The sequence below is a fragment of the Aegilops tauschii genome, chromosome 2, assembly GCF_002575655.3.
Source record: "Aegilops tauschii subsp. strangulata cultivar AL8/78 chromosome 2, Aet v6.0, whole genome shotgun sequence".
In the NCBI taxonomy this organism is placed as follows: Eukaryota; Viridiplantae; Streptophyta; class Magnoliopsida; order Poales; family Poaceae; genus Aegilops; species Aegilops tauschii.
The window spans coordinates 74,569,060-74,595,464 of record NC_053036.3 but is presented as its reverse complement, the minus strand read 5'-3'; the positions used below and the strand labels follow the sequence as shown (position 1 = coordinate 74,595,464).

The 26,405-nt window shown below is 49.5% G+C and overlaps 2 protein-coding genes and 1 long non-coding RNA gene across 10 annotated transcripts; 1 reads left to right on the top strand and 2 right to left on the bottom strand.

The window, feature by feature from the left end:
* Nucleotides 1–12,949: 12,949 nt before the first annotated feature.
* Nucleotides 12,950–13,567, bottom strand: LOC109778230 (uncharacterized). The gene has a single exon (XM_020336779.1). The coding sequence runs from the start codon at nt 13,565–13,567 to the stop codon at nt 12,950–12,952; it is 618 nt and encodes a 205-aa protein (XP_020192368.1).
* A 4,332-nt stretch (nt 13,568–17,899) lies between these two features.
* Nucleotides 17,900–19,887, top strand: LOC109778263 (uncharacterized). Its single transcript, XR_012201825.1, has 4 exons — nt 17,900–18,208; nt 18,337–18,558; nt 19,426–19,533; nt 19,635–19,887. It is a non-coding gene; the product is annotated as an uncharacterized lncRNA (long non-coding RNA).
* A 973-nt stretch (nt 19,888–20,860) lies between these two features.
* On the bottom strand, nt 20,861–24,271 carry LOC109778261 (uncharacterized). Of its 8 annotated transcripts, none has more exons than XR_006669425.2 (4): nt 23,869–24,271; nt 22,171–22,417; nt 21,496–21,564; nt 20,861–21,167 (listed from the first exon to the last, which is right to left on the bottom strand). XR_006669425.2 is itself a non-coding variant. In XM_045232612.2 (4 exons), exons 1-2 carry the CDS (start codon nt 23,253–23,255, stop codon nt 22,368–22,370), a joined length of 732 nt encoding a protein of 243 aa, XP_045088547.1. In that variant the 5' UTR covers nt 23,256–23,800; the 3' UTR covers nt 20,861–21,167; nt 21,496–21,628; nt 22,171–22,367. The 8 variants fall into 8 exon arrangements, 6 of the variants coding, with proteins under 6 accessions (XP_045088547.1, XP_045088546.1, XP_045088549.1 ...); XR_006669426.2 differs by having other exon boundaries at nt 23,940–24,271; XM_045232612.2 differs by lacking the exon at nt 23,869–24,271 and adding an exon at nt 22,574–23,800 and having other exon boundaries at nt 21,496–21,628.
* Between the last annotated feature and the right edge of the window lie 2,134 nt (nt 24,272–26,405).

The window sequence follows — 26,405 nt, the reverse complement described above, 5'->3', positions numbered from 1 at the left end:
GGGCCCCTTTGCGTGCAGGTTTTGCATACATAGGCAAGATCTATGAGGACGATAACCTTATGTATAAAAGGAAATAACTCAAGGCTCTGAATGACTTAGCTTTTCTGTTGTCGCGCTGGCGTCCTTTGCGTTTGCAGGCGGCGCCCTTTTCTCCTGGTCGTCTCCTTCTTGAGAGCCATGGCGATGAAGAAACGCTAGGCTAACTACTAGACCAGATTCTCACAATTGCGCCCCCTACCTGGCGCGCCAAAGATGTCGGTGTGGAACGACACCTATGGGATCACAAGAATCCCTACTACGGTTGCCGGGGCGCAGGGTTGCAAAAAGAGCAGGATCAGTAGTCAGCACAAGGATCGTTTACCCAGGTTCGGGCTGCGAGGATGCGTAAAACCCTAGTCCTGCTTTGGTGGATGTATTGAGTGTTCTTGAGCTCTCGAAGTAGCTATGGTAGCTGAGTGGTCAGAAAGATCTGAATCCTTTCCCAGTATGCCATGGGCCTCCTTTTATAGTCGAAAGGGGCTGCCACAGTGGCACACAGGAGGTGGAAAGGCGTACAGTGTTACGAGCTTATCGCTCGTATTACAGGACAAGATGCATTTAATGCGTCGCTGAGTGTCCCCTAGCTTTATCGGGGACGGGAGCGAGGCCCGTCTCGTCCGTCGCCGCTCCTCCTCGCTTCGACACGCGCGCTGGCCAGCGATGCATGTGGCGCCATGTAGGCAGGCAGGCAGCTGAGGTGGCGCGGTGGTGAAGCCTTCACGAAGATCTGCATGCCGCCACGCAGGCGTGTGCTGAGTTGGCCTGGAAGCTGCATGTTGCCATGCAGGTGCCTGCCCAGCTGGTTGGGCTGGCAGCTGCATGCGAACGGCGGTGGAGACTTGGCTGGTGTGGGTGTGGCAGTGGCCCCGCTGACGCCCTTGGTGAGGGCCTTGCCGGGCGGCCCGGCAAGGCTCTTGCCGTGGTGCGCTGTCGTCAAGGATCTTGCCGGGGGTCTTGTGGCTCTCCTCGGCAAGGATTTTGCGGAGGATCGTTGTCTCTTAATCCTCATCTGATCTTAAATATTCCTTGGTCTTGACAAAGATCTGCATGCCACCACAGAGGTGCCTCCCGAGCCCTGGCCCAGCGTGGTTGATGGTGTTAGAGACCGTGGGCTCAAGGGCGGCTCGCTCTGTTGGTGTTTGGGCGTGCCGCCCCGGCAAGGGTCTTGCTGGGACTGCTGAGGCCATCCCCGGCAAGGGTCTTGCCGGGGGAAGCTGCTCCGCCCTCTGCTTCTTTGCGTTCTTGTCCTTGGCGTCTTCTTGATTGTCTTGGGCTTCGGTTTTACCTTGGTTCACCTCCCTGTTCTGCTTGGTGTGGCCGTGGGCGTGGCTCCGACTGCCCGTGCACAAGTGAGGGGTACAAAGATGCGCCCCTTCTTTCGTACACCGACAAGACGAAAAAGATTTTGGTATTTACGAATACTGTGAAGACGAGCGCGGCCTGTGCGACAGAATCTTCCTAGATGATGATAGGTGCTTCAGCATCAAGCTGGACGAGAACTTCGAAGTGGATATAGTAAGTCACCATGACAAGTCCTTTTTCGTAATTAAGCATGACATCTGCTTCATTTGCTTCAACTTATAATTTAAATCTTTTACTATTCTACTAGCGTATCCCCTGCCATGCAAGAGTTTTTGTCTTGGATAAGATAGGTTTCAGTCCTATGAAAACTACTATGGAGGTAAAGAGAGTTTACTTGAAGACCGAGCATGGTTATACTTTCCACGCAAAATTATACAACGCAGACACCTACACCTATTTTGAATGCAAAACTTGGCAAGCACTATGCAAGGCTTATGCATTTGAGCCTGATATGTCTATCACCTTTGATATTCGTCCTGAAGATGATATTGAAGGTAATAGAGACATCTGGGTCGATGTGCAGACGCCTCCAGTTATACCATTATGTGAGTTTCTCAACCATATTTATGTCTTCGGTATTGTTTATTCAAAAATACTTGACAACTAATTTCTATTGACAGCTTATTTCCATTCAAGCAAACATGTCCGGCGCTTGGTAGACATGACCGTGCACTATCCCGGGGCTGAACTAAACTGCGAGGAGATAGGTCATTATGTTTCATTGCTTGAGGATCTTCATACTGTCAAGACAAATTATTTTCCTGGACTTAAAAATCTTAGTACTCAAAACGTGCGACCAATAGTGTTCGTACTGAACTACGGTAACATCTATTTAGGAAAGATGGTAAGATTTTTACTGTTTGTCCTCAGTGCATCTTTTGCATACATTATTTTTTAAGCTAAACTTCATTGTTAAGTATGTTACTATACGATGTTCTTCAACAGGGACTCCCGATGAATGTTGTGCCTCATTGGATCGAGACTAAAGGTCGCATGAGAATTGTTAGCTTACGGCCAAGATATCCTACAATGCACTTTAGTGCATTCAGGATTTCTAATAGCGAGGAATCCTTAATAGTGAAAGACTGGAGCAAAATTATGAACGATCGCAGAGAAGTACTAAGCGGCAGCAATCAGAAGTGCAGCCCTTGATTAGGAGACAGGTTCATCTGCATGCTCCAACTTGATAAAGCAGGAGTGCTACACATATTTTATGTTATTTTACCTAAGAGAGAGCAACAGGAGTGATTAGCTAGCTAGAAATGAGTTATGATGATTAAATAGCTAGTGTTGGTGGTAATGACTATGATGATTATTAATAGCTAGTGTTGGTGGTGATTACATAGCTACCGCAGCTAGTGTTGGTGGTGATTAGCTAGCTAGAATGAGTTTGAAGATGATGATGTGTGCTACACTATGACTATGTGGATTAAATAGCTATTGTTGGTGGTAATGACTATGATGATGATTAAATAGTTTGTGTTGGCGGATTAGATTCAAGTGGAGGCAACATGTGATGCACATCGAAAGTACTACTGGTCCAAACTAGATCAAGTTTGGATTAGTAGTATACTTTTGACATGCACCACATGTTGCCTCCACTTGAACCTAATCCACCTTAATTTGACACACCGTTATGGACATATTGATATAACAACCTCATAATTGGTATTGTACCAAAATTGATATAACACCGTATAAATACACTAAAAATTAAAAAAAATGAGAAAAATAATACTAGTAGCGATGGAGAGTAAACACGCTACTACTAGCTATATTAGCAGTAGCGCGGGAGTGAACAAACGTTGCGGCTATATGTCTTAGCAGTAGCGCGTGTCGCATGCACTACTGCTAAGGAATAGCTGTAGCGCCTTACTAGTAGCGCGGTGTCCCACGCTACTAGTGGGCATTAAACCCGCACTACTACTAGGGTTTTCCCTAGTAGTGTCACTAGGGACACGGTGTTTGTTTATGTATTCACACATGTATTTAGGTTTCTGATCAATAAAATTCTAGCATGGATAATAAACATTTATCATGAATAAGGAAATATAAAATAACAACTTTATTATTGCCTCTAAGGCATATTTTCTTCAATTTGAACATACACAACGACAGGGAGTTGACATTGATGGCACCACAAAATGGACGGAGTAGATGAATAACAACACTGTGATGCTAAGTAGAGACCGCGATTGTCACCACCAGCAGAGTGAGAAGACCCAGACCCATATCAATGGTATGGGCAAATATTCCCTTATGACACCTTCAAGAAGGGGACTAATGCCGATGGGTGCAGCCATCGCAAGGCATTCACCAAGAACCATACCCATCACACCATGAGCAGAGCAAGGTTTTGCCTCGAGAGAAGGAACATGACGCTGGTTGCCTGAATGTTAGGAACATATCTGCAACTCTACGATCACGCCTCCATCGAGGTAAGTGATGCATCAACGCTGTCGTGGTCAGGTAAGACACTAGATCCGAGTTAGCATTTCTACCAAAACGCACCCGGCACCACAATAGACCAGCGACGACTAGAGCATCATGTGAGGCTGGCGATAAATGCACCCACAGTGCATTGCTACCTACCAGGATGCGATCGGCATGAATCCCAATGCGTCCTCCCCACCGACAAGGACAAGGATGACACGTGGTTTGCACACTGGATGTAGGCATGCGAGCTAGAACATGCTACATAAGACTACCCACAGTGGGAGTAACATAGATAGTAACATCACACATATCTAGGTTAAATTGATGATGTGGCATGCAATAAATGAAGAAAGAGATGAAAGTGGTAACTTAACTAGTTACTACTAGTATGAGTAACATCACACATATCAAGGCAAGATGTGTCTATAGCAGTGCTCCATGTTACCACACATATGTTACTCCCCACTATAGAGGTAGTAATATAGACTAGTAACATGGGCATGTTACTAGTCTATGTTACTACCCATTGTGGCTAGTCTAAGGGATGCACCGAGCACCGACAGGAAGAACCCTAGAACCAACGTTGGCAAGGCACGGGAAGTCGCACATGGGAAACACCGAAAATAATGTTGGCCGATGACAGACGACAAGGGGGTAGGTGGATAGGTGACATGTGTTTGGCAGGCCAGGGAAGGTGAGGGTAGGTCGGTTGGAAATTCTACGCCGCCGCCGTCTACTAAAATTCGGCCTCCTCCAGTGGTGGCAGGGTCGAGTTTTTTGGGGTGGCGGTGTCTATGTAGTCGCCTGAGAGTGTCGGGGGGCGCTAAGTTTTTTTCCTCGGCATGGCTAATGGACTGCACAATTCCTAATTATGGCGTGTTATATATTTCCATATTCCCGCGGAAACTGGCTTGTGATAGTTGGCAATTCTTGTGGGCCACCTATTTGCTTCGCCACCCCCGCCAAGCGAATGATGCATTTTTTTAACAGTGACATTATTTTTATATAAGCATGGGAATTTCTATGTGTAGCATGGCGGTATCTTCTGATGCAACATGGCAAATTCCTAAAAACAACATGAAAATTTCTCTGTTGCAACATGCCAATTCTCCATGCTATAGCATGAAAATTCTCCTGCTGTACCATGACAAATCATGGACATTTTGTGGCATCTTTCTTCTGTTGTAGGATGTTCAATTTTTTTGGCATGGCAATCCTCTTTCATTCCAACATGGCAGTTACCGAATAGGTAGCACAACCGTTCTTCCATCCTGTAGCATTGCAATCTTTGCACACATGGTAACATGGCAATTTTTTCTGTTGATAATAATGCCATTGCATGGCAATTTCACTATGATAGCATGGCAAAAGAGGGTGTTGAGGAGGAGGAGAGGGGTTAGTTGTGTGCATGGGAGGGCCCTTCGAGCGTTTGCTGAGAGCAGGTTTTTGAGGAACGATCTATTCCCTCAAAGAGCCCCCCGGAGCGCATACTCACTTACTCTAGGAACACACAGAGGGCACAATCCCTTCCTATTAGGGTCCACTTTTCATGATGAAATCTTGAACATCATCTACATTGCAAACACAAACCTTCTTAAAAAGAAACAATTTAAAATAAAAATTATTTTACTACGGGCTGGCGAATTGGCATGTAAATATGTTTTTTTTTTGTGTATACTAACAAATGCTATACAATTGCACAAAAGAACAGGGACACCATAAATACACACTCCATAAGAGATCATAAGCAGTACATACCTACTAACCAACTGACTCACCTCAAGCCAAAATCTGCTTATCCAACAAGCCACCCTACCTACCAGCTTTTCTTAAAGCACTAATGGACATCCTCATGATTGATTTGCATTACGTCCCTCCATCTATCTGGCCATGGTGTCACTTGGCTTTCGGTGCAGCAATAGGACAAAATCCACCAGCTCCCTCGTCGGTCTGTCCTTGCATGCCGCCCGCGAGCGCGCGGTGCGGTGCAGAGCGGAGCGGTGTAGTGCGGGTCATCGGTCCCTGGTTAACTAACCAACGAGTGAGGTGTGAGGCTAACCGCCCCGGCTACGGCTACGTGCGCGATGCGATGCGGGTCACCTGTGGACTCTAGTTAACTAACCCAAAGCATGCGGTGCAGTGCAGGTCACTCTGGACTCTAGCTAACTAACCCAACGCGTGCGATGCAGTGTGGGTCACCTCTAGACTCTAGTTAACTAACCCAACACATGTGGTGCAGTGCGAGTCACCTCTGGACTCTACTTAACTATCCCAACGTGCGCGGTGCAGTGCGGGTCACTTCTGGACTCTAATTAACTAACCCAACGCATGCGGTGCAGTGCGGGTCACCTCTGGACTCTAGTTACTAACCCAGCGCGTGTGGTGCAGTGCGGGTCACCTCTGGACTCTAGTTAACTAACCCAACACATGCGGTGCAGTGCGAATCACCTCTAGACTCTAGTTAACTAACACAAGATACACGGTGTAGTGCGGGTCACCTCTGGACTCTAGTTAACTAACCCAACACATGCGGTATGAGGCTAAATGCCCATGCCGTTCTCCACTAAACTACTTGGTATTTGCGGCACATAACAGATTTCTGTTGATTGAGAAACCCGAAAATATGATAAGCATTGGGAACCGATAAGTTTGCCAACACGGATTAGATGAGAGAAACACGTGAAAACGGCTGCAATGCCGTTTTGGGTGGATCACAGGAAACGTGCAGGGGTATCTTCATGGCAGACCCGCAAACCACCCGTATCCATCCGGACAGCGTTGTCCGGACTGCGGAAGTCATCCAACGTGGCGGTCCGCGGCGCGGTCTAGATGTACTTTCTCCCGTTAATCGGAGACAAATGTGGGAGAGTTTTGCGGGAGTCCGGACATCCTTATGACAAATCAAAAGTCGCCATGTACCCCACCTCTTCGTCTCGTTGGCATGTTAGGTGATTAGTATCTGGGCTTTTGGTGAAAGCTTTGCAAATATAGTTGGCCATTTGACGGAAGCTTACTTCTTGCCATATGATTAACATTTGGCAAGGTGATTAATATTTGGGCATTTGACGGAAGCTTTGCAAATATATTTGGGTATTTGGCGGAAGTTTACTTTTTGCCATATGATTAGCATTTGGCAAGATGATTAGTTCAGTGGTGGAAGGAAGCTAGTTCAGTGGCGGAAACAGCTAGCTTTGACGGAAACTACACTAGCAGTTGGATTAATGGCCTTCCGCCAAACAAAAAGCTACTAATCACAGTTTTTAAAGGAAATATTTAGTTATTTGGCGATTAAATTTTAACAGAGACAGACATTTACGATCACGGTTGGATGATGGTCTTCCGCATCCGTATCCGCGGATTGATCCCCCTCTGTTCGCAAACGGATGCGGTGCGGGTTGTCGTTGGACATGCCCTTATATGTGATTGAGTTTTAAGGGCTCCGTTTTCCTGTGTGCTCGTGGCTGGTAACGAATAAAAGCCGAGTCGCTTCGTGTGATAGTTTTTGGCTGGAGGTGACTTTTTTGTACATGGACTGAAACTGAATCTTGGCGTGCATCACTCGGGGATGGATCTACTGGCCAAAATCGGGGGAGGTGGCCTCTCCTTCATGGCGACATTCTCGGCTATACCGTTAGCATGGTCTCTTGAACACTTACGATTCATGTTGTCTTTCTTTTTCTTCTCTTGCTACAGTGGACCAGCACTAATGGACGTACTTAACTGGTAATCTATATGTACTTAGGTCCCGGGCCATATATCCGTAGCGTTTGTACACCAAGCCCAAAACTAGCTCATTGTGGTCTCGTGAAAGCCTAGAAATCTGTTCTGCGTATACCTAGACGCTGATCCATCCATTTAGTGCGAACAGACCACGATACTGTGTCCGTGCTATCCAGCCATCTAGGGCCGCTATGCCTCTACGTATACCGCCGCGGTGTCGCCGTCGTAGCCAAGGCTGTTCTCCTCTTTTAATCTTGCCGATGTGCTGTGCATTTGTGTCCGCTGGTGATAATAATTAATCAAGGACTCTAAACCGCTTTTGGTCCTCAAACACGCCAATTTCATGTGGATAACAATCTACTTCCTCTATAAAGAAATATATGAGCGTTAAGATCAATAAAATAATGATTTAAACGCTATTATATTTCTTTACTGAGGGAGTACTAGTCTTGATTTGGAGCATAGTATACAAGGTCTAGTTAATTAGTATACCATGATGTATAATTTTTGAACTATTTGATATTTTGACATCTAAATACTTTTTATTGTAAGGTGATCACTATAATATCCTTTACAGGAGTATCAACAATCTCTACAGATGGATGTTCCATCCATCCCGCACACACCTTCTAACAAATTTGGATAAATCATGGGCAGCACAAATTAGTCTCTCTAGGAGCATGCTAAAAAATAATATGTGGGAAATCACACGAAAGGTGATATATATATCATCAAAAACTGCCGCCAATAGACTGAAAGAGCGGCCTCCATTCTTCATTATCTCTATCACCTTGATATTGTTAGAGTTCACCTCTATGCAATTACATCCGACTGTAGTTGTCAAATTGAGACCAAATCATAAGGGCAGTGTCTTAGCCATAAGCGCAACTCTGCACCAATCGATTTTTCCATTTCCTGCCGCGATGTATCTGCCATTCGAATCTCTGATGACATCGTCATACGAGCCCTTGAGTAATTATTTGATATATTTTTTTCTCATAATTTTGTGGCGAGATGAGATGAATGCACGACTCCCGCTGAATGTGAGCCAAAGCGGCAGCAAGTTGTCAACTTGTCATCAGCATGCACACCATTAACAGCAGAGCCGATAGCACGATGGAAATTGCACCGCACCATAAGGTTTAGTGTCGCACGTTCACATGTTATGATTCTCAAATTTTTTTCTACAATATGGCCATTATATTATTCACCCTCTCATGCTTAAATTCGGGCTTCGCCCATGGTAATTTATACATTTTGTATGGATTCGGTAAGTTTTGAAGCTAACTGGGAATGACTTGTGTCAAGACTTTTCTTACACTTCGTCCGCCATTAATCCAGCAGCCTATGGTGAAATTTATTTGCTACTACCTCCGTTTCAGTTTATAAGTCCTGCGCGTATACCTAGGTTGCCAATTTTATCACCCTAATATAAACTATATAACATAAAAATTATATCTTTTGAAAGTAGAAACTCCGAAGTTTATGTTGGTATATTTTTTGTAATATATGACTTGTATTAGGTTGGTCAAATTGACGACCTAGGTGTACGCGCACGCCTGTAAACTGAGAGAGGTAGTAACAAAACTTCCTGATGTATGCGCATGGGACTTTCCTCGCATATTGATATATTGTTAACAAAACATAACTGACACTTTGTATGAATTGCTGAATATCTATGTCTGCAATGACCTTGTTTGGCAATACGTCAAGATATTCTGTGTTAATGACCCAAAGAAAAAAAATTCCATATGAGTATAAAAGGGACTTAAAGAAAAGGGCCCCAAATGGAATTTTAGATCTTATAAATATCAAGAAAAAATAGCCAGTACAACGAGCAGACAACTGGACGTACAACGAACGGAAAAAAGTACATTCGAAATCATATTAGACTTCTTCTTACTTCAATTGTGTGTCGTCTATCGAAGATTAAAGTTGCATTGAACCAATAGTAAAAGAAAAGGACACCGACAAACACCCTCGCCATACCGGAGCCCGATGCCTCGCCATCATGGGTGCCCTTGGACCTCTTCGCCTGTGGTGCTCCTCCTCCCACGGTCTTTGTGGTTAAGGAAAATAAATACTCGGGCCTGTTATATAAAGTGCTGGTTGTGGAAGGTATATAAATAAAGTATGGAAAAAATCAAGGCTTTTAAGTATGTCGGACAGATTTAAATAAAGTTCTCTTAAATGGCGATCCTTCAAGATGTTCAAAATTCATAGCCCAAGAGTTCCTCGGAAGTTCCAAAGAAAGTGTCCTTTGTTGTGCGCAAGAGTCGGCTGACCCATATAAAAACTTTTAAGGAAAGTTCTTTTGTGGCACCGGTAGAAGGACTTGTAAGTGAAGGCCTTTTAAAGAAGAGCCACCTTTGGGGAATGTGGCTATTCTAATCCTGAGCTCATGTGAGCTTGGTAAACAGTAAAATATAAAAATATCTGTATTTTTTGTGTGAAATATTGACAAATGTTTTGGTGGCTTACAAAATTTCATCGCCAGATCACAATGGTGGAAAATGTTGGGAAAACAAAAATAATGCTCCAAAATGTTATTGAACATTTTGGAGCATCAAATTTTTTGCCATGTTTTCCACGAATGCCGTTACATGATGAAATTTTGTAAGCTATCAAAACATTTGTTAATGTTTCACACAAAAAATCAGATATTTTTAACCTTTTTCTATTTATGCATGCATGCATTGCAATTAATGCATTGGTAAACATACTTTTTTAAGGAAAACAAGAGCATTAATTGGGTGCTTTTGCAGACTCCAAAAATTATTCCACCACTCACCATCTACCTTGGTTGGTGAGATTTTTGAATTGAGCCTTATAAACCGGAAAGGAGGGAGTATGTTACTACACCTATGACTATGAAGGTAGTAACATGGACCAGTAATATATGTATGTTACTAGTCTAAGTTACTCCCTACTATGACCAGCCTAAGAGCCAAGCTGTTCGCGCGCGCCAGCGAGGAGAAAGAGACGCCCACGGGGAGCAGCACGCTGGGGATGTTGGGCAAGGCGAAGACGGGGCTTCAGAAAGCGAAGGCGAGCGTCGAGAAGCCGAGGACGTGGCGATGATCGTCCAGGTCGCCGCCACATTGCTGCGCGCGGACCTGAATAAGGGGAAGCCGCGCTGCAGCAGAAGGAGGGCATGTCGTTGGCATCCAACCCGTCACTGGAGGATGAGCTGAATCGGGTGACCTCTGAGCTCGTCGTGGCGCAGGCAGGACCGAGGGACAGCGGCGAGGGGAGGAAGATGACACCCGAACACCTAGATGAGGCACGGCGAGACGTGGAGCGATTGAAGCCTAGAGCACGGGCGGCGCAAGAGAAAGTTGTCGTTGCCACGGAGGGTGCATGCGTGGCCAGGGGCGCCGGTTAGACCACGAACGAGAGCCTCGAGGCAGAGACACTAGTAGCAAATGCGTCCGCGGTGACTGCAGGTCTGCAGCGGCCTCGGCGGAGAAGCTTCTGTAGCATGAGTGCAAGTACAATAGGATGATGTAGGCGGGCTGTAAGCCTTTAAATATTATATTTTGGATGAGTTGGAGGAGAGAGAGGAGGAGAGAGAAGGAAAGCGGGCTACTGATTAACAGCCGGATGCAGCACATGCTCCTAGGCATGTCGTGAGAGAGGAAGGTGGGCCATGTATAAAAAATAGTACATATTTAAACGCAACTATTGTATTTGTCGGCTACAAGCTTGGCTATAGATGAGGTGGCTAGACCATATACTATTAACCATGCTCTGATATGGTAACAAAATAATCTACTTTAATGGGAGTTGTTGGCCCACAAGACAAGGATACGTGGCGCTCTATTATTGGACCTGCACATTAATTCCTGCGGTGATCCCTGCATGTGAGCCGAACCCCGCGCGTGCGCGTGCGTGCCCCAGCGTCGCCGGGTCGTTGTAGTGCGTGCGTGCTACTATGTTGTGTGATCCCTGTCTTCCAAAAACCGGTTGCATACTATGCGCTACTGCCAGGAAGCGGATTTTTCCTAATTCGGCGGACACACTCACCACGCCAGGGCAGCGGCAGCTTGGGAGCGCATGAACTCAGCAGTACGCACGCACGCCGGTATTTTCTGACCTCTTCTCCCCCCTCCCCTCACGGCTGGGGCCATCGCCACCGCCCCCAGGGTAGAATCCACACAGACGCCTCGTCACGGTGTTGGCCCTGCTGCTGCTCTTCCTCGCTACCGCCCTACGGACATCATCGTCCACGACGCCTTTCATTGTCTCCACGCCGGCCCCATGCATCCATCGCTGGGAGCCTGGAAATCTCCGTCCACTGGTACCCCTCTATCTCTCCCCGTATGCATCTGGCTCTCGATCAGGTAAGTGGACGAAGAGGGAGCGATGAGAGCCAAACATAGCGTTGGAATACGAGCAGGAGACGACGGCGTAGGAGAAGCGGCGCGGGTCGCGGGGGCGGGCGCGCTCCCCTTGTACTCTTACAACCAGAAGTCCTCGGTTCTTAGTCTAAATCATCCCATCCTCAACATTCTTTCACAGCCATGGCCAAGCTACATATATTGTGAAAGTATATTGAGGATGGGATGATTTAGACAAAAAGCTCTGGGTAATACATGTAGCTGGCCATGGCTCTGAATGAATGTTGAGGATGGGGGGTGATTTAGCTCTACAAACCATGCAAGGTTGTTGTGTATGGAGATGTGTGATATGCGTCTGTGTACCCGTGGATATATATATTGCTCCACGGGGTGCAACGCTTGGCATTGTGTGAGCCGGCTATTTTTCTCGTACCGATTTCTTTTTGCTATAAAGATAATGAAGACGTTTGGGTGTTTGTACATTTTCTAGTAAGGCTCCCTAACTAACAACTAGATTTTGGACCCTTTCTCCCCTTGAAAAGTAGACTTTTTATGAGGGGCTAGGTTTTTTTTTGAGGAACAGCCAGGAGCACTGCCTTTTCTTTATAGAAGGCAAGCGAGAAACGCGATGTACAGAGGGGCGTACATTTTTAGGGAATGCGGCATAAACCACCAGAACACGGTACTAACCCAAAGCTAAATTAGCCAATCCCCTCGGTTGGCCTTGCTCCGGCAAATGCCAATTCGCGTTATTTAATTGCCTCCAAGGCCAGCATGGCAACCTCCGTATGCGTCGAACGAATACCGGTGAAAACTCGCCTGTTTCGCTCCTTCCATACTGACCATAAGGTGTAGATGATCCTCCCGCTGCGTCGCCGACGCACCTGCTTTGATTGGTTTGCAAGCAAGGTATCCCACCAATCTGACACGCTTCCGGGCTCAGGTAGGAACCCCGATATGGGCAAGCCCTCGTTTGTCCATGTGTTCACTTGGTTCCATACCGCGACTGCAAAGGGGCAGTCCTTGCAGAGATGGCTTGCAGTTTCTGGCTCCTAAAGGCAGAGCTGGCATCTGGGGTCATGCGGCCAGCCACGAAATGCCAACCTGTCCGCAATCAAAATCCTCCCATGGAGGGCCAGCCAGGCGAAGAATTTGCACTTGGGTTCGGCATGAGCGGACTGGACCTTGGAGGGGTTAAACCTAGGATGAGAGCCATAGAATTGCGCCCCATATGCCGACACAGAGGAGTAAGCCCCGTTGGTAGTCAGGTTCCAGGAAATATGGTCCTCGTTGGTCGGTAACAGGGTGGTCTGGCTGATCCACTCCCATACAGACACGAATTCCCCCAGCTGGTGCATGGACCGAAGGCTAGAGACCGCCCTGATCCAACTCTCGTTCGATAATTCTTGGTGCACCGTTCTGTTTTTCCTGGAGGCTATCTTGAAAAGCTCAGGTGCAATAAGCTTGAGGGGCCCTTTACCACTGCAGTTGTCATGCCAGAAGAGAGCCTTTTTCCCATTGCCCAACGAGATGGTAGTGCAGGCGCGAAATAGGTTCAGGTCAGCTTGGTCGCAGGGCAGCTCGGAACCCACCCAAGGCCTGTCTGGGTCCGTCCATTGAAGCCAAGGCCAACGGAGGCGAAGCACCCGGCCAAATCTCTCAAGGTCCATGATCCCAAGACCGCCCAGATGCTTGGGGCGACAGACCGTCTTCCAGCTAACCAAGGCGTGCCCACCAGATGTCTAAGTTTGGTCCTCTTTTTGCCAGACGAAGTCGCGTATTATTTTGTCAACCTTACGTAGGGTCCCCTTTGGTATGCTTAGGGAGGTGATGTGAAATGTTGCCATGGCCGTAAGGACCGACTGAGCCAGGCGACCCGACCGATCTTATTGAAAAGCTTGCCCTTCCATCCCGGTAGCCTGCCAGCAATCTTGTCGATGAAGGGCTGCAGGTCGATCCCGCGCAACCGGCGAAAGTGCAATGGTAGCCCGAGGTAGCGGCCTGGGAAGGCAACGATCTTGGCTAGGAAGTCGGCCAGCACGTCCTGAAGGTCAATGTTGCCGCACCTGATCGGAAAAACCTCGGTCTTGGACAGGTTTGTGACGAGGCCGCTAGCCCTCCCAAAGGCCGAGAGGATAGCAGAAATGGCCCAGAGCTCGTCCTTATCCGGATTCGCGAAAATGCCAGCATCATCCGCGTATAGTGAAATTCTACATCTTGCAGAGCGTGCTCTGATGGGCTTAAGAATGCCGTTCTGGGTGGCGAGCCAGAGAATCTGCTGCAACGGGTCGATGGCCAGGATGAACAACATCGGTGATAGAGGGTCTCCCTGACGAAGACCCTTTGCATGCCAGACATTCATGCCCGGGTTTCCATTGAGAAGGACTCTAGAAGACGAAGTAGACATAGACAGGCAGATCCAGTCGCGCCAACGCTGGCCGAACCCCAGACGTTGGAGAACCTCCAGCAGGAATACCCAATTGACAGAGTCGAAAGCCTTTGAAATATCAAGCTTGAGGAAGAGACCCGGGATGTTACGGTGGTGTAGGTCTTTGATGAGGTTCTGAACATGCATGAAGTTATCGTGAATTGAGCGCTTTTGCACGAAAGCACTCTGGCAATTGGAAACGAGGGTGGGCAGAATGGGAGCCAGCCTGCTTGCTAGCAACCTGGAGAAAATCTTGGAAAGGCTATGAATGAGGCGGATTGGTCTGTAATCCCCAATGACCCTGGCGTCGGCCTTCTTTGGTAGGAGAATGATGTTGGCCGAGTTGACGAGGGAGGCGCAGTCACCTCGGAGGCTGGCAAGCTGCAAAATAGCTGCCACGATGTCCTGCCTGATGATCTCCCAACATGACTTGAAGAAGGCTCCAATGAAACCATCCGGACCTGGCGCTTTTACAGAGGGCAGTGAAAAAACCGCATCTTTGATCTCGGCCTCGCCGAAGGGAGCATCCAGCTCAGAAAGGTCATGCGGCGTCATCTCGAGGTTGTCCCAGATAAGGCTCGCGGTTCGAGGCATCGGCATTCTGAGGTGATCGCGGAAATGAGAGAGGAGGACCCGCTCCTTGTCCTCTGCCGTGATAGCAAAACCCTGGGCCGTGTGAAGCGTTTGAATGTAGTTCTTTCGCCGGCGGCCATTTACCTTCGCATGAAAGAATTTAGAGTTGACGTCCCCAAGTCTGATCCCAGTGAGGCGATAACGCTGGCGAAGCTTCACCTTCTGGAATGACAGCAGGCCGAGGTACGACTTCCTCAATCTGCGTCGAAGCTCTAGCTCGGCAGGGGAGAGGGATCTCCCCTCCTCGGCAAGATCAAGCCTCCAGATCACCTCCTTAGCAATGTCAATCTGGGTTTTAAGGACCCCAACACTTTCCCGTTGCCATTTCTTCAGAGCCTTCGCGGTGCGCTCTAACTTGATGTGGATTCTGCGGATGGCATTTTGTGCCCGAACAGGCTTCCCCCAGGCCACAGCCACCATGTCTTTGAAGCCTAGAAGCCGAAGCCAGAACTCTTCGAACTTGAAGGAAGGCATGCGCCGCACCTCAGTGTCCCCTTGCAGGAAAAGAGGGGCATGATCCGAACATGCGGATGAGATGGCCTGGAGGTGCGCATTGGGGAAAAGCATGTCCCAATCGTCGGTGTGGAAGAAGTGGTCTATTTTAGTCAGCACCGGGTTTTCCTGAGCATTTGACCATGTGAACTTCCGACCGGATAGCCGGATCTCCTTTAGCTGCAGGTGGTTTAGCGCAGCCCGGAAGCGTCCGATGAGGCGCTTGTTGATGTTCGGATTGTTCTTGTCAGCTGCCTTGGTGATTAGGTTGAAGTTACCGAGGATGATCCACCGAGGCTTCACCACGCTCTTCAGTCCCCTAAGCTCATCAATGAAGAGTTGCTTTTCTTGCTCCCCTTGAGGGCCATAGACACAAGATAGGGTCCAGACCAGGCCCTCGGCAAGCATGGTGATGGTGGCCGAAATCGATCCAGGCGTGGTGTGGAAATCAGACATCTTGAAGAAAGCATCTGAGACGGCCATGATCATACCACCCCTGGAGCCCGCAGCGGGGAGTGCCAAATAGTTCGCAGTGAAGGAGGGCCCAAGCATACTTGTAATTAACGCGTCATCGACGATCGCCAGCTTAGTCTCTTGGAGACACGCGATGGAGGCTTTGCAGTCTCGGACGATGTCCCGCACCGCGTCGCGGCGGGCAGGCGTGTTTAGGCCACGCACGTTCCAACAGACGATCTTTGACATCAGGTTGCGCCATATGGGAAAACAAGGGACACGCAGGGGCAAAAAACTTCGGGTCGAGGCCGATGATGGGCGCGGGGAAGCCGTTTTTTGATTGCAGGGACGAAGACTTGCACTCGGAGTCTTGATGAAATGCGGTTACAGGAAGGAAAAACAACACAGCAGCGGACGGCAGACACAAGCACTAACAGACTGCATGAAGGAGAACTAAACATCAGCAACAGTTTGAACACTCTTGGGGGCCTGCTTCTTCTTTCCAGCCTTGACGTGCTTGGCAAGGGCTTCAATCGCCTGGATCACCGGCGCGGCCATGGGCTTGTTGAACAGAGCCGCATAGGCGTTCTTCACGCCCTCGTTCATCACCTCGTCAGGCCCAAGCAGGCCGCAAGCCCGGGCCAGCAGCTCCTGCACCACCGAGCTGCCCTGGAGGCACTGCTTGGTCTTCTTTTGCGCCAAACGACCACTTCTCCGAGGCGAGGACAGATTGATGCCCTTGGCCCTGGGCGGCTTTTGCACCGGAGTCGGCAGCAGGGGGGCCGGCGGGGTGCCGACGACCGTGCCCAGGAACAAGTCCAGAGCCCCCAAGGTAGGCAGGGCAGCATCTCCACAGGTAACATCAGTGCCCAGCGCCGTGGCCGCAACCCTGGGGAAAGGTCCCAGCAGCGCGGAAGCAGGCAGGGGCGTAGACTCCGGGGTACGGACGGGGGACGCAGGGGTGCAGGGGGGGCCACCGTGGCCTGGACGGGGGTGGTTGGGGTGGCGCACTGCACGATCGCTGCCGGCAAGGGGCGGTCAGGGGACACGCAGATGGCCGCAGCAACAGGGCGAGACGAGGATGGCCCGTGCGTGGCCGAGCCAAACTCCGGAGGGGGGAGCCGAGGGAGAGTGCCCCCAGCCCGCAGGCCAGCCCCGCGCCCACGTCGGAATCGTCCCAGGCTTCAGTCCCAACCGACAAAGGCGCCACAGCCCCGAGCATCATGGGAGGGCCGGAGGGGGAGCCGCGCAGGGCCTTCCCAGGAGGGGCGGGTGACGCGGCCGGCACGGCCGGCGGAGCGAGCAGACAGCGGAGGTCAGCCGCATCCTACAACATAGCCGCACGCAGGGCCGCCCGATTGTCCGCCTCGCGCGAGCCGAAGACGCGGTGGATTTTGGCCTCGGCGAGCGCGACGACGCCCATCTGCCGGAAGCAGCCACCAGCCTCAGACGAGGGCGGAGGCAGCCCAGAGACATGGCGCCGGCCGCCATCGCCGCGAGAGCCGCCGTCGCGCCGACGAGGGGAGCGTGAGCGGGGCCGCGGGGGAGCGTCGTTGTCGCGACCCGAGCGTCTGTTGTCGCGGTTGCGGCCCCCAGCATGGCCGTCGTGGTCGTCACGGTCGTCATCGCGGCGACGCGTGCGGAAGTCCCGACAGCCATCGTCGCTGCCGCGCGCACGGGGTGCGCCACCCGTCGTAGTGCCGCGGGAGTCGAACTCCCCCGGGATAAGGACGCCGTTAGTGGAGACCGGGGCGTGGCCGTCGATGGTGCCGCGGTGGCACGGTGGGAAGACCGATGTCGGCGGGGAGTAGGGCACGGGCCTGCCGTCCTCGACGTGCTCCAGGTGCACCAGAACCCGAAAAGTGGCGCCGCGGAGACAGCGCGCTGGCTGCCTCGGAGTGACACGCAGGATGCGGATTTTTAGAACAGCTGCGCCGGGGCCGCGTTATCCTGGCGGTCGAATAGTCGCGGTTTGCCTCGACATGTCCGACAGGGAATACTGGTTTAGCCTACGTATTACCGTGGCAGGTGTCTGTCGCCGTCCCCTCGTCGTAGGGTAACAGCATCACGGGTAGGCTCTGCACATTTGTCTTCTATCTCCCCACTGCATACCCGTGAATACGAATCAGTTCTCTTCCCACACAGCGCCGTACTTTGACTTACCCGTGAATACGAATCAGTTCTCTTCCCACACAGCGCCCTGCTGGGTACTTTGACTTGTCCCTCTAATGGATTGGGTGCAAGGAGGCGAATCAATGGAGCCGGCGCTCGCCACCCCGGGAGCCTCTCCGGCGGACGGCCATAGGTAGGTATCGAGTCTGCATACTGCCATAATACTCGCAGCGCTCGTCCAGGATGCGCCTTATTCATTTTTGTGTTCCCCATTGAGATCCTGAATCCCCTTTTCTTTCTTGGTTATGTGCCGGACCACAGATCCCGCGCCGCTGCTGGCGATCCATTCTTAGCAAGCCGGCAGATCGATGGAGGGGGGGGCGGCGGCCCGAGCGTCTGCCCGCTCCTATTCCCCAAGAACGCGAGCGTCTGCCCATCCATATCCCCCAAAGAACTCCTCTTCATCCATTGACGGGAGCCGGGAGGAACCTGATTCAGGACTGGCGGCTGGAACGCGAGGGTCTCGTTTCGCCCGGATCCCAGGTATGCGCCGTCCCCTTTATGCCTCCGCTAGATTCGATAGTTTCCTCAGAGAAAGAAAGATTCATTTCTTTGCCTCCCGAAACTAAATCCAGTCTTCATCTTCCCGTTCGAAATCCGGTAGTTTCCATGTCTGTGTGATAATTTCTGAACCTTAGATTTATTAGCACGAGCGAGGAAGGAAAAAATGGTGTGAGGGGCGATGGTGTAGAGCGCTGGATTTACGATCGGCGCTTATTTGGCCTGATTCATTTCATAAACTATGCATGAATATATCTTTTCCCCCCGGTACCAGGCGTATTATTGCTGAATGTCGCAGTTCGGCAGAACATGCCATACCCATCTCATCCATGGTGCCCGACAGTTCGTATTTCTGTGTACTACATTTTTATATTTTGAATTTTTGATACTCCGGCCATAATATGATTTATTTATACCCACTCAAAAACCTAGATACAAAAAGGCGTGGCTCGCCGTGGTATTTGTATTCCCAGATTAAGCGTAATCTGGACATATCTTATTGTATTTGCATCACTCAAAAATCATGATGTTTTCAAGAAACATTCATCTGTGCATAATGAATGTTTGTTCCAGATGATGTGTGCGGCTACATCCAAACATAAGTTTCAGACACCTGAGATTTCTTTTAAAAATTTCTCACACCATATACTTGTTGCGATATTCGATGACCTGGAACATGCAGGCATACCTAAAACTGATGTCATCGGGCGTTCGATATCACCCATATACGTTTATGGAAACTATTGGCGTAGTATAAACATTTGTTATTATTCATGGCAGAAATATGGACATGTTTTTAACAGCTATTTTTTCAATATAATTGCTTATTTTTCGTTTCTTAACACGTAGGCCATGGATTGCCCACTTTGCAAAAACCCGCCTGCCGTATGTTGTGATCTTGAAGGACCGTCCTGCCACATTTCAGTTCCAATGACAACCTTCTATTGGGTTGAAGCTGTAAGTTTACTGTGTTATGACGTTGATTAGTGATATCTGTCCTTACATATGTTCCATGATAAGATTGACACTTTGGCATGTTTGGGCCACATATTTTGCAGTTTATCCCATGCTGCAACAGGCGAGTGATCGGGGCATGTATGGAGCATCTGCAGTCCATTGCCGCCAGAGAGAATAAGCCCATGTGTAAGACAATCTTTGTAACCAGAGAACTACTGGAGTACGACATACAAACACTTGGGCCCCAAACTGGTCGTCCATATGTATGGACTGTATGCTCTTTGTTCTCTATCCCCAAACGGACTCTCAAGTATGCAAATATAGTCTCGCTCCTATCAAGAGATTTGTCCATCACATCTGTTCCGCTGCCGGGATTCCAAATACCTTCTCAACATCACTCTCATTGAACTTAAAAACCTTATGTCTGACGCTTAACTTGCTGATTAGAGGCATGGATAGAGTGCCACCCCAACCGCATGGATAGAGTGCCACCCCAACCCATTGATGTAACGATGTCTCGTTTCTGCTGGTCAAACTGTTATATAACAGAGTAAACCTTCTGAACTGAACATCTGAAAGTAGGACCGCTATACCCGTCACCCCTGTCCGATTCGTCCTCTTCAACGATTGTAGGCAGCTTGTTGAGCTTGCTGCGGATAAACAAAATGTTACCCAACAAACACCTTTGGCGCAACCAATGTAAAAAAAAAGGCTAACTACAAACGATGCAGCTCCAGTGATGTTCGATCATGGAGATAGGACCACCAGGATTCATGGACCTGGCTGGCAGAGGTTTCGACATATGCAGCTCCAGTGACTATATCTAAGTTTGGTGTGCATCATGTGCCATGTACAGAAAGCTAGTGTGCATCATGTGCCGGGAACAGGACATGTGACTGTATCGTAATCCGAGTTCGGATATAACGCCAAGCGTCTCGCAAATGTGCCAGGTACATTATTTTAACCTGAACCCCTAGATAATGTGCCAGGCACATTATTGAGCCTGGTACGGACATGGCACATGACTATAACATATTCCACGGTCACATGATTGGCAGGCATTTGCAACCGTGCCAGGTACATTGTCCAACTTGAAACTGCTTCAAATGTGCTAGGCACGTTATTCAGATTGAGTGTTGCCAAACCCATGATAAGCGGCTGGTGGTACGCCCGACTTTTCCATATGTGCTAAGTACATGCTGCAGCATGATACTTCCCGTGATAACATTTTGACCGATTTATGGATACTCATTTGTTGGTCTAAAAATAATCGTACATTTCTTAAACGAACCAATTGCAAAAGTGATTTAAACTTGAAAATGTGCAATTGTTCGTTCATAACTTGACATCCATACCAACAAATACGATTTTGGTCATGTCCGATGAACGTAGCTGTACTCAACATTCAAGTTCATTACATGGGTTGACGACACAATAAATCAGTCTTCATAGCCAATCCAGATCATTATCATACAAACGCTTGCGCCCAACACAAACGCTTACGTCAAACTGTCATATAACAGAGTAAACCTTCTGCACTGAACATCTAAAAGTAGGACCGTTATATACCCGTCGCCCCTGTCTGATTCATCTTCGTCAACGATCCTGGGCAGCTTGTTGAGCTTGCTGTAGTTCTGCACAATCAGAGCCATGGGTAAATGTACAACAAATCTAAACAGAAAAACAATAGTTGAGTCTCTACTCCTGCGATTTGCCAATGTACATGTTGGCGCAACACATTCATTATCAAAAGCCGACTCTAAACCTAGCTTGATTCATGCGCTCTGCAACATATCAGCTAATCTGTTCTATCCATGCCACGAAGATTCGTCAAATACAGCTAAAGGTCATTAGCATCCGTACCTTCCAAAAACAAATCCAAATAAAAAATCCTACTATACAGCAGGCCCCTTTCCAGCAGAACGTAACGAGAAACAAGACACAGTCTGCATGTCATCTTACCTGCATGAGGACGGCGTAAATATGAACACCTCACAGCTATTGCTGCCTCAACCCCGTTCCTAGTCTGGCCTGCAAAACAAATGGATCCGGGGCTAATCACTCTTCTGATGTGCGCCCAATACCTACTAGCCATCTGACATAATACCCATGTCATTTGCATCCCCATGCCCCTTTCCAGAATCCATGAACGAAAGACACAGCTTATGTATGCATGTCATTTTACCTGCATGATGACGGCGAAATATGAACATCAGGCAGATAATGCTGACCCAACCCCGTTCCTATTTTGACATATCCAATGCTAGTCATCCTTCATTGAATTCATGCACCAGCCAACTCATCCAAAAGTCCGAACTGATGGAGGGAGGTGGGCAATATATTTCAACACTCCCCCTCACGTCTAGGCTATTTTAGTCCTTAGATGTGGGATCGATGTAGGCCGCAGAATCGTTTTATTTAATACTGCGTTGGCAGGGTCTTGAACCCAAGACCTCTTGGCTCGGATACCATATTGAATTCATGCACCAGGAACTGATGGAGGGAGGTGGGCAATATATTTCAACATAGTATTCGGCTAGAATCAAACAACGATCTAGGTGTATTATTACTCCCAATAAAACCACATCCCAACAGCAACAATGGCCTATGAAAACATAATCTAAGTTACATATTTACCTGTGGTGGATCCGGAGAATACACGGCGGCGCAGGGCGTCACCGACGGTGTTGCGCGCTGTGCCCCGGCGCTGGATAAGCACCGGCGGCGAAACTCGTGCCGGTGCCGCCGGCCCGGAACCGCGGCTGGATGCGCGCCTCCTCTTGTCCCAGCCACTCGCGCCTCTGCTCAGATTTAGGTACTGTTCATGTTCTATCTCAGATGAATCCACCTCTCCTGCCGCCAAGCATGCTCCTGGGGATGGCTACTGCAAAAGGGAACGCATATGGACCAGAGTCACGGGCCGTGCAGCGGGAGTGTCCGGTAGTATCTGTCCTTATCTCATTGTACAGTACCCTAGGGTAGGTCACGGTCCCGTCCCGCTAATAACACGAAGGAGATAAGCGTGGCAGGAGATTCTTACGGGAACGGCTGGCACAGATCCCTAAGGATATGGACGCATAGGGTAAGCGGGCCGGGGCGCACCTGCTCAAAAATATATTTTCGGTGACACGCACGCCGTCCGGCGCGCGCGACGTAAACGTCAGCCAGACCACCTTCGAAATCCGACTCGGGTTGCTCGTCCATGCCCACAGACCGATCTCGCGCGTGTCCGTCATGGAGATGGAGCGCTCGTCCATGACGTCGAGGGTGCAGGTGCGCCCGATGACCCGCTCAACGATGGAGTGCGTCCAGACATAGGTCGGCACCCCATCCACAAGCAGCCTCGCGCGGAAAGGCATGGCCGCGCCCAGCGCATGAGCCAGCGGCCGCCACGGCCTGACGAAGACTTGCGTGTCGTCATTCATCTTCAGCCGGCCCTTGTCCAGTGCGACAGTGCACATCTCCTTGCTCTCGAACTTGAGGAGGAATTCCTCCGGGTAGTGGCTGCTGACGACCACGTCGCCCCGACGCAGGCGGAGATGGTCCCAAAGGAGGCGCTCCACAGCAGCAGGAGCGAGCCGGCGCGACGCATCCGCGGCCCAGGCGATGGCCGCCGTCTGCTCCCAGGTGCGCCTGTCGCGGTCGAGCTCGAACGTGGCGGCGATGATGCAAGTGTCCTCCTCGGGCCTGGACTCCGGCGCGCCAAGGCCGTGCTGCGCCATGGCAACAGAGGCCAGCTCGGGGAGACGTCAGGGAGGGGGAGGGCAGCCGTGGCGTGGGGAAGAGACAACGTCCGCCCAGGACCGCCCGTCGCCCGGCCTGCTGGAGGAAGGAGGGCGAGGACGAGGTGGTGGAGGAGGCGGCGGCACGTCACGCACCGGGCAGAGGCGAGCGCGGTGACCAAGCCCGTCGTAGTCCAGGCAGCGCAGCGGCTCACGGCAGGAACGAGCGCGGTGATACTTGCTGAGGCAGCGAAAGCACCGCCCGTGCGTCCTCCTTAAGAAGAGACGCCTCCGCTCCTCGGCCAGGCTGTCCCCGAGCCCCGCCGGACGCCTGTCTCGTCGGCGTAAAGGCCCGTCCCGTCGCGGACGGCGCCTCGAGCCAACCGCCACCCAGGGCGCGGCGCGCCCATCCTCCTCTGACGACGCGGCGGCGCTGCCTTGAATGGCCTCGACATGAATGCCACCTGCAGGCGCAACCACCAGGGAACGGAGCAGCGGGACAGTAAATGCCGGTCCCCACGCGCGCGGGGGGGGGGGGGGGGGGGGGGGGGGGGAGGTGGCGCAAGAGTCGGGCACGAACTCGACCGAATCAGTCAGCGAGTCCGGCACGCACCCGGACGACGCAGGGGAAGCAGGGCGCGGAGGCGAGGACGGCGCCGGCGACCCGATCTGGATCTGGCTTACCGGAGGGGACACAAGGCGGGAGGCACCGAGGATGGAGCTCTGCCGCTGGGAGAGGAACCAAGGCGCATGGGGCCCAGGATGGTGGGCTTGAAGGGTGGAGGGGGTAGGTTGGCCAGCGGCAACGGCAGAGGAGGCGGCGGCGGCAGGGTCGCCGAGCGCGACGCGGGAGCAACGGTCATGTTGACCTATCTCTATCCTTTTTCCGAGGGGCGGTTATTCATGTTGTTTTGTGATGGCAGGGATGAGCTATTTGGCTGTTGCCAATATGATAAGATGAGTTGTGCATACTATGGGTGTTTATGTAGCCCTTGGTGTGGTGGTTCATCTCGAGCAAGGGTGCATTTGGGTGTCTACAGGCCGTTTGGTCTAAACTCATAAATAACGTCTTTCTACTAGGTTCAAGTGATATTTGTCTACACAATTTGGCAACTAAACGTATTATTAATTATTTCCTCATAAGGTGCACTGAATTTCGTTACCCCTTAATTCATCACAACAATTCAGCGAGCACCTCTACTTCCTCCTATAAAAGTTCCATTCCTGCCGTTGTAACCCTGTTTTGTGCTGATAAAGCATCACACTTGTCTCCATGTACGCAACTTGCCCACGGCAATAGAAAGAGCTACACATCACCAATTATAAGAACCTTACCATTTTGTTGCAGCAGGTGCCTATGAAAGAAGAGGAGATGGATACGGGTTCAGAATCTGACATAGTCCGTATTAGTGCTAACCGATGCAAACACGCAAAGAAACATATGATTTCACGCGCCGGCAGCTAGTAGAGATTGTCAAAAAAGGTAAGCCCGCATGAAAAATGTAAATTTTATTGCTTTTTTCTGTTGTTTATTTCTCCTATAATGCTCTTTTGTCAGCACCTCCATATGCAAGGAAGAGGATCACTTTAGCTGCTGGATAATACATTATCCCTGGTAAGAAAATACTTACCCCATTTAAACAAGATGAGCTCAGTGAACATTAGTTGCCCGCTGAATTCAATAGGAATAAGAGGGCATGGGCATATAGATGAGCTCAGTGAACATTTCATGTTCGGAAAGAAGGTGACGCTATGCCCACTTAATTTCCGTTATGTATTATGTTTGTAACATGAGGAAGACGTTTGCAACGACTGGCCAACGGATGTAATCCCTTTAAAATTATTAGGTTGTTTTTATAGTCCTATACCATTGCCATACTACATAGTGATCCACTGATCTATGTATCAAGTAGTACTCCGTTCCATAATGTAAGACGTTTTTGAAAATTAAGATAGCTTGCAAAAAGGCTAAGACGTTTTATATTATGGGATGGAGGGATTATATACTACGTGCATTTGAAAGGTCCTAACAGTGCACACAAGGAAAGAAAAACCATACTGTGTAGACATCGACACAAGCATAATAAGACAGCATGATCATGAAACTGTTCCTAAGCCATATACAAAAAAAAATCATACTTCTCTCCAAGCACTCACACTAGGAAGAGTTTCCCATTCCTTTCTAAATGAAGTTGATGTGCTGCCCACCCAAGCAATCTTCTTGAATTCTGCATTTTGCCTAACATCCAATGTTGGGGATATCTCTTATCGGGAACTTATCGGTCGACCCATTATAAGGGGTAAATCGGCCAGTTTATCGGCATATCGGCCGATTTATCACCATATTGGCTGAATTATCAGCCGATTTATCTTATCGGTCAGACAACAATAAGCGATAAATCGGCTGATTTATCAGAATATCGGAAGATATCTTGAACAGTGCTAACATCACATGCTAAGAGTCAAGTGATATCTGAGGAAGATAAGATACGCTCTCTCCAATAAATGCAAGCACCATCAACTAGATGATTACAACCAAGCAGATGGACATGTTTAAATATCTCATATCTTTTCAAGAGTCTCTAACAATGCCTTTGCTTGAAGCATTATTATACACCGACGGTGATAGCATACAACTACCATTTGGTCCATTCACCATTACAATGTGGTCCATGTCTATCCGCGCAATATCATCTATGATCTCAGAGAAGTATTAAATAAAAATAGGAGGGTTACCAACGGAATTCTACAGCCCAGCTATCATAGAGGACAATCTGAGTCCTTGTTGCAAGCTTGATATGACAACAAGCATCAGGTCGTTGACTCTCCTGATTTTTTTTAGAAAAGGGGACATCCCCGGCCTCTGCATCAAAATGATGCATACGACCACCTTTATTACATTAGTAGAAAACAGGGCTTTGGTCACATAGCAATATTCACATTAGTCCCGGTTCAGTCACGAACCGGGACTAATGTGAGCATTGGTCCCGGTTCGTGCGGCTAGGGCATTAGTCCCGGTTCACCTGAGCCCTTTAGTCCCGGTTTGAGACACGAACCGGGACTAAAGGGTGCGATGACCATTAATACAGGTTCGTGGCACCAACCGGTACTAAAGGTTAGACCTTTAGTCCCGGTTCGAGCCACCAACCG

What these genes read in the sequence shown, in the direction of transcription:
- LOC109778230 (XM_020336779.1), bottom strand. Translation starts at nt 13,567, where the DNA reads ATGGACCTTGAGAGATTTGGCCGGGTGCTTCGCCTCCGTTGGCCTTGG.
- LOC109778261 (XM_045232612.2), bottom strand. Translation starts at nt 23,255, where the DNA reads ATGGCGCAGCACGGCCTTGGCGCGCCGGAGTCCAGGCCCGAGGAGGAC. An exon ending in GATCTGTGCCAGCCGTTCCC is followed by an intron (nt 22,418 to 22,573) that starts GTAAGAATCTCC and finishes TCCCTTTTGCAG; the next exon opens with TAGCCATCCCCAGGAGCATG.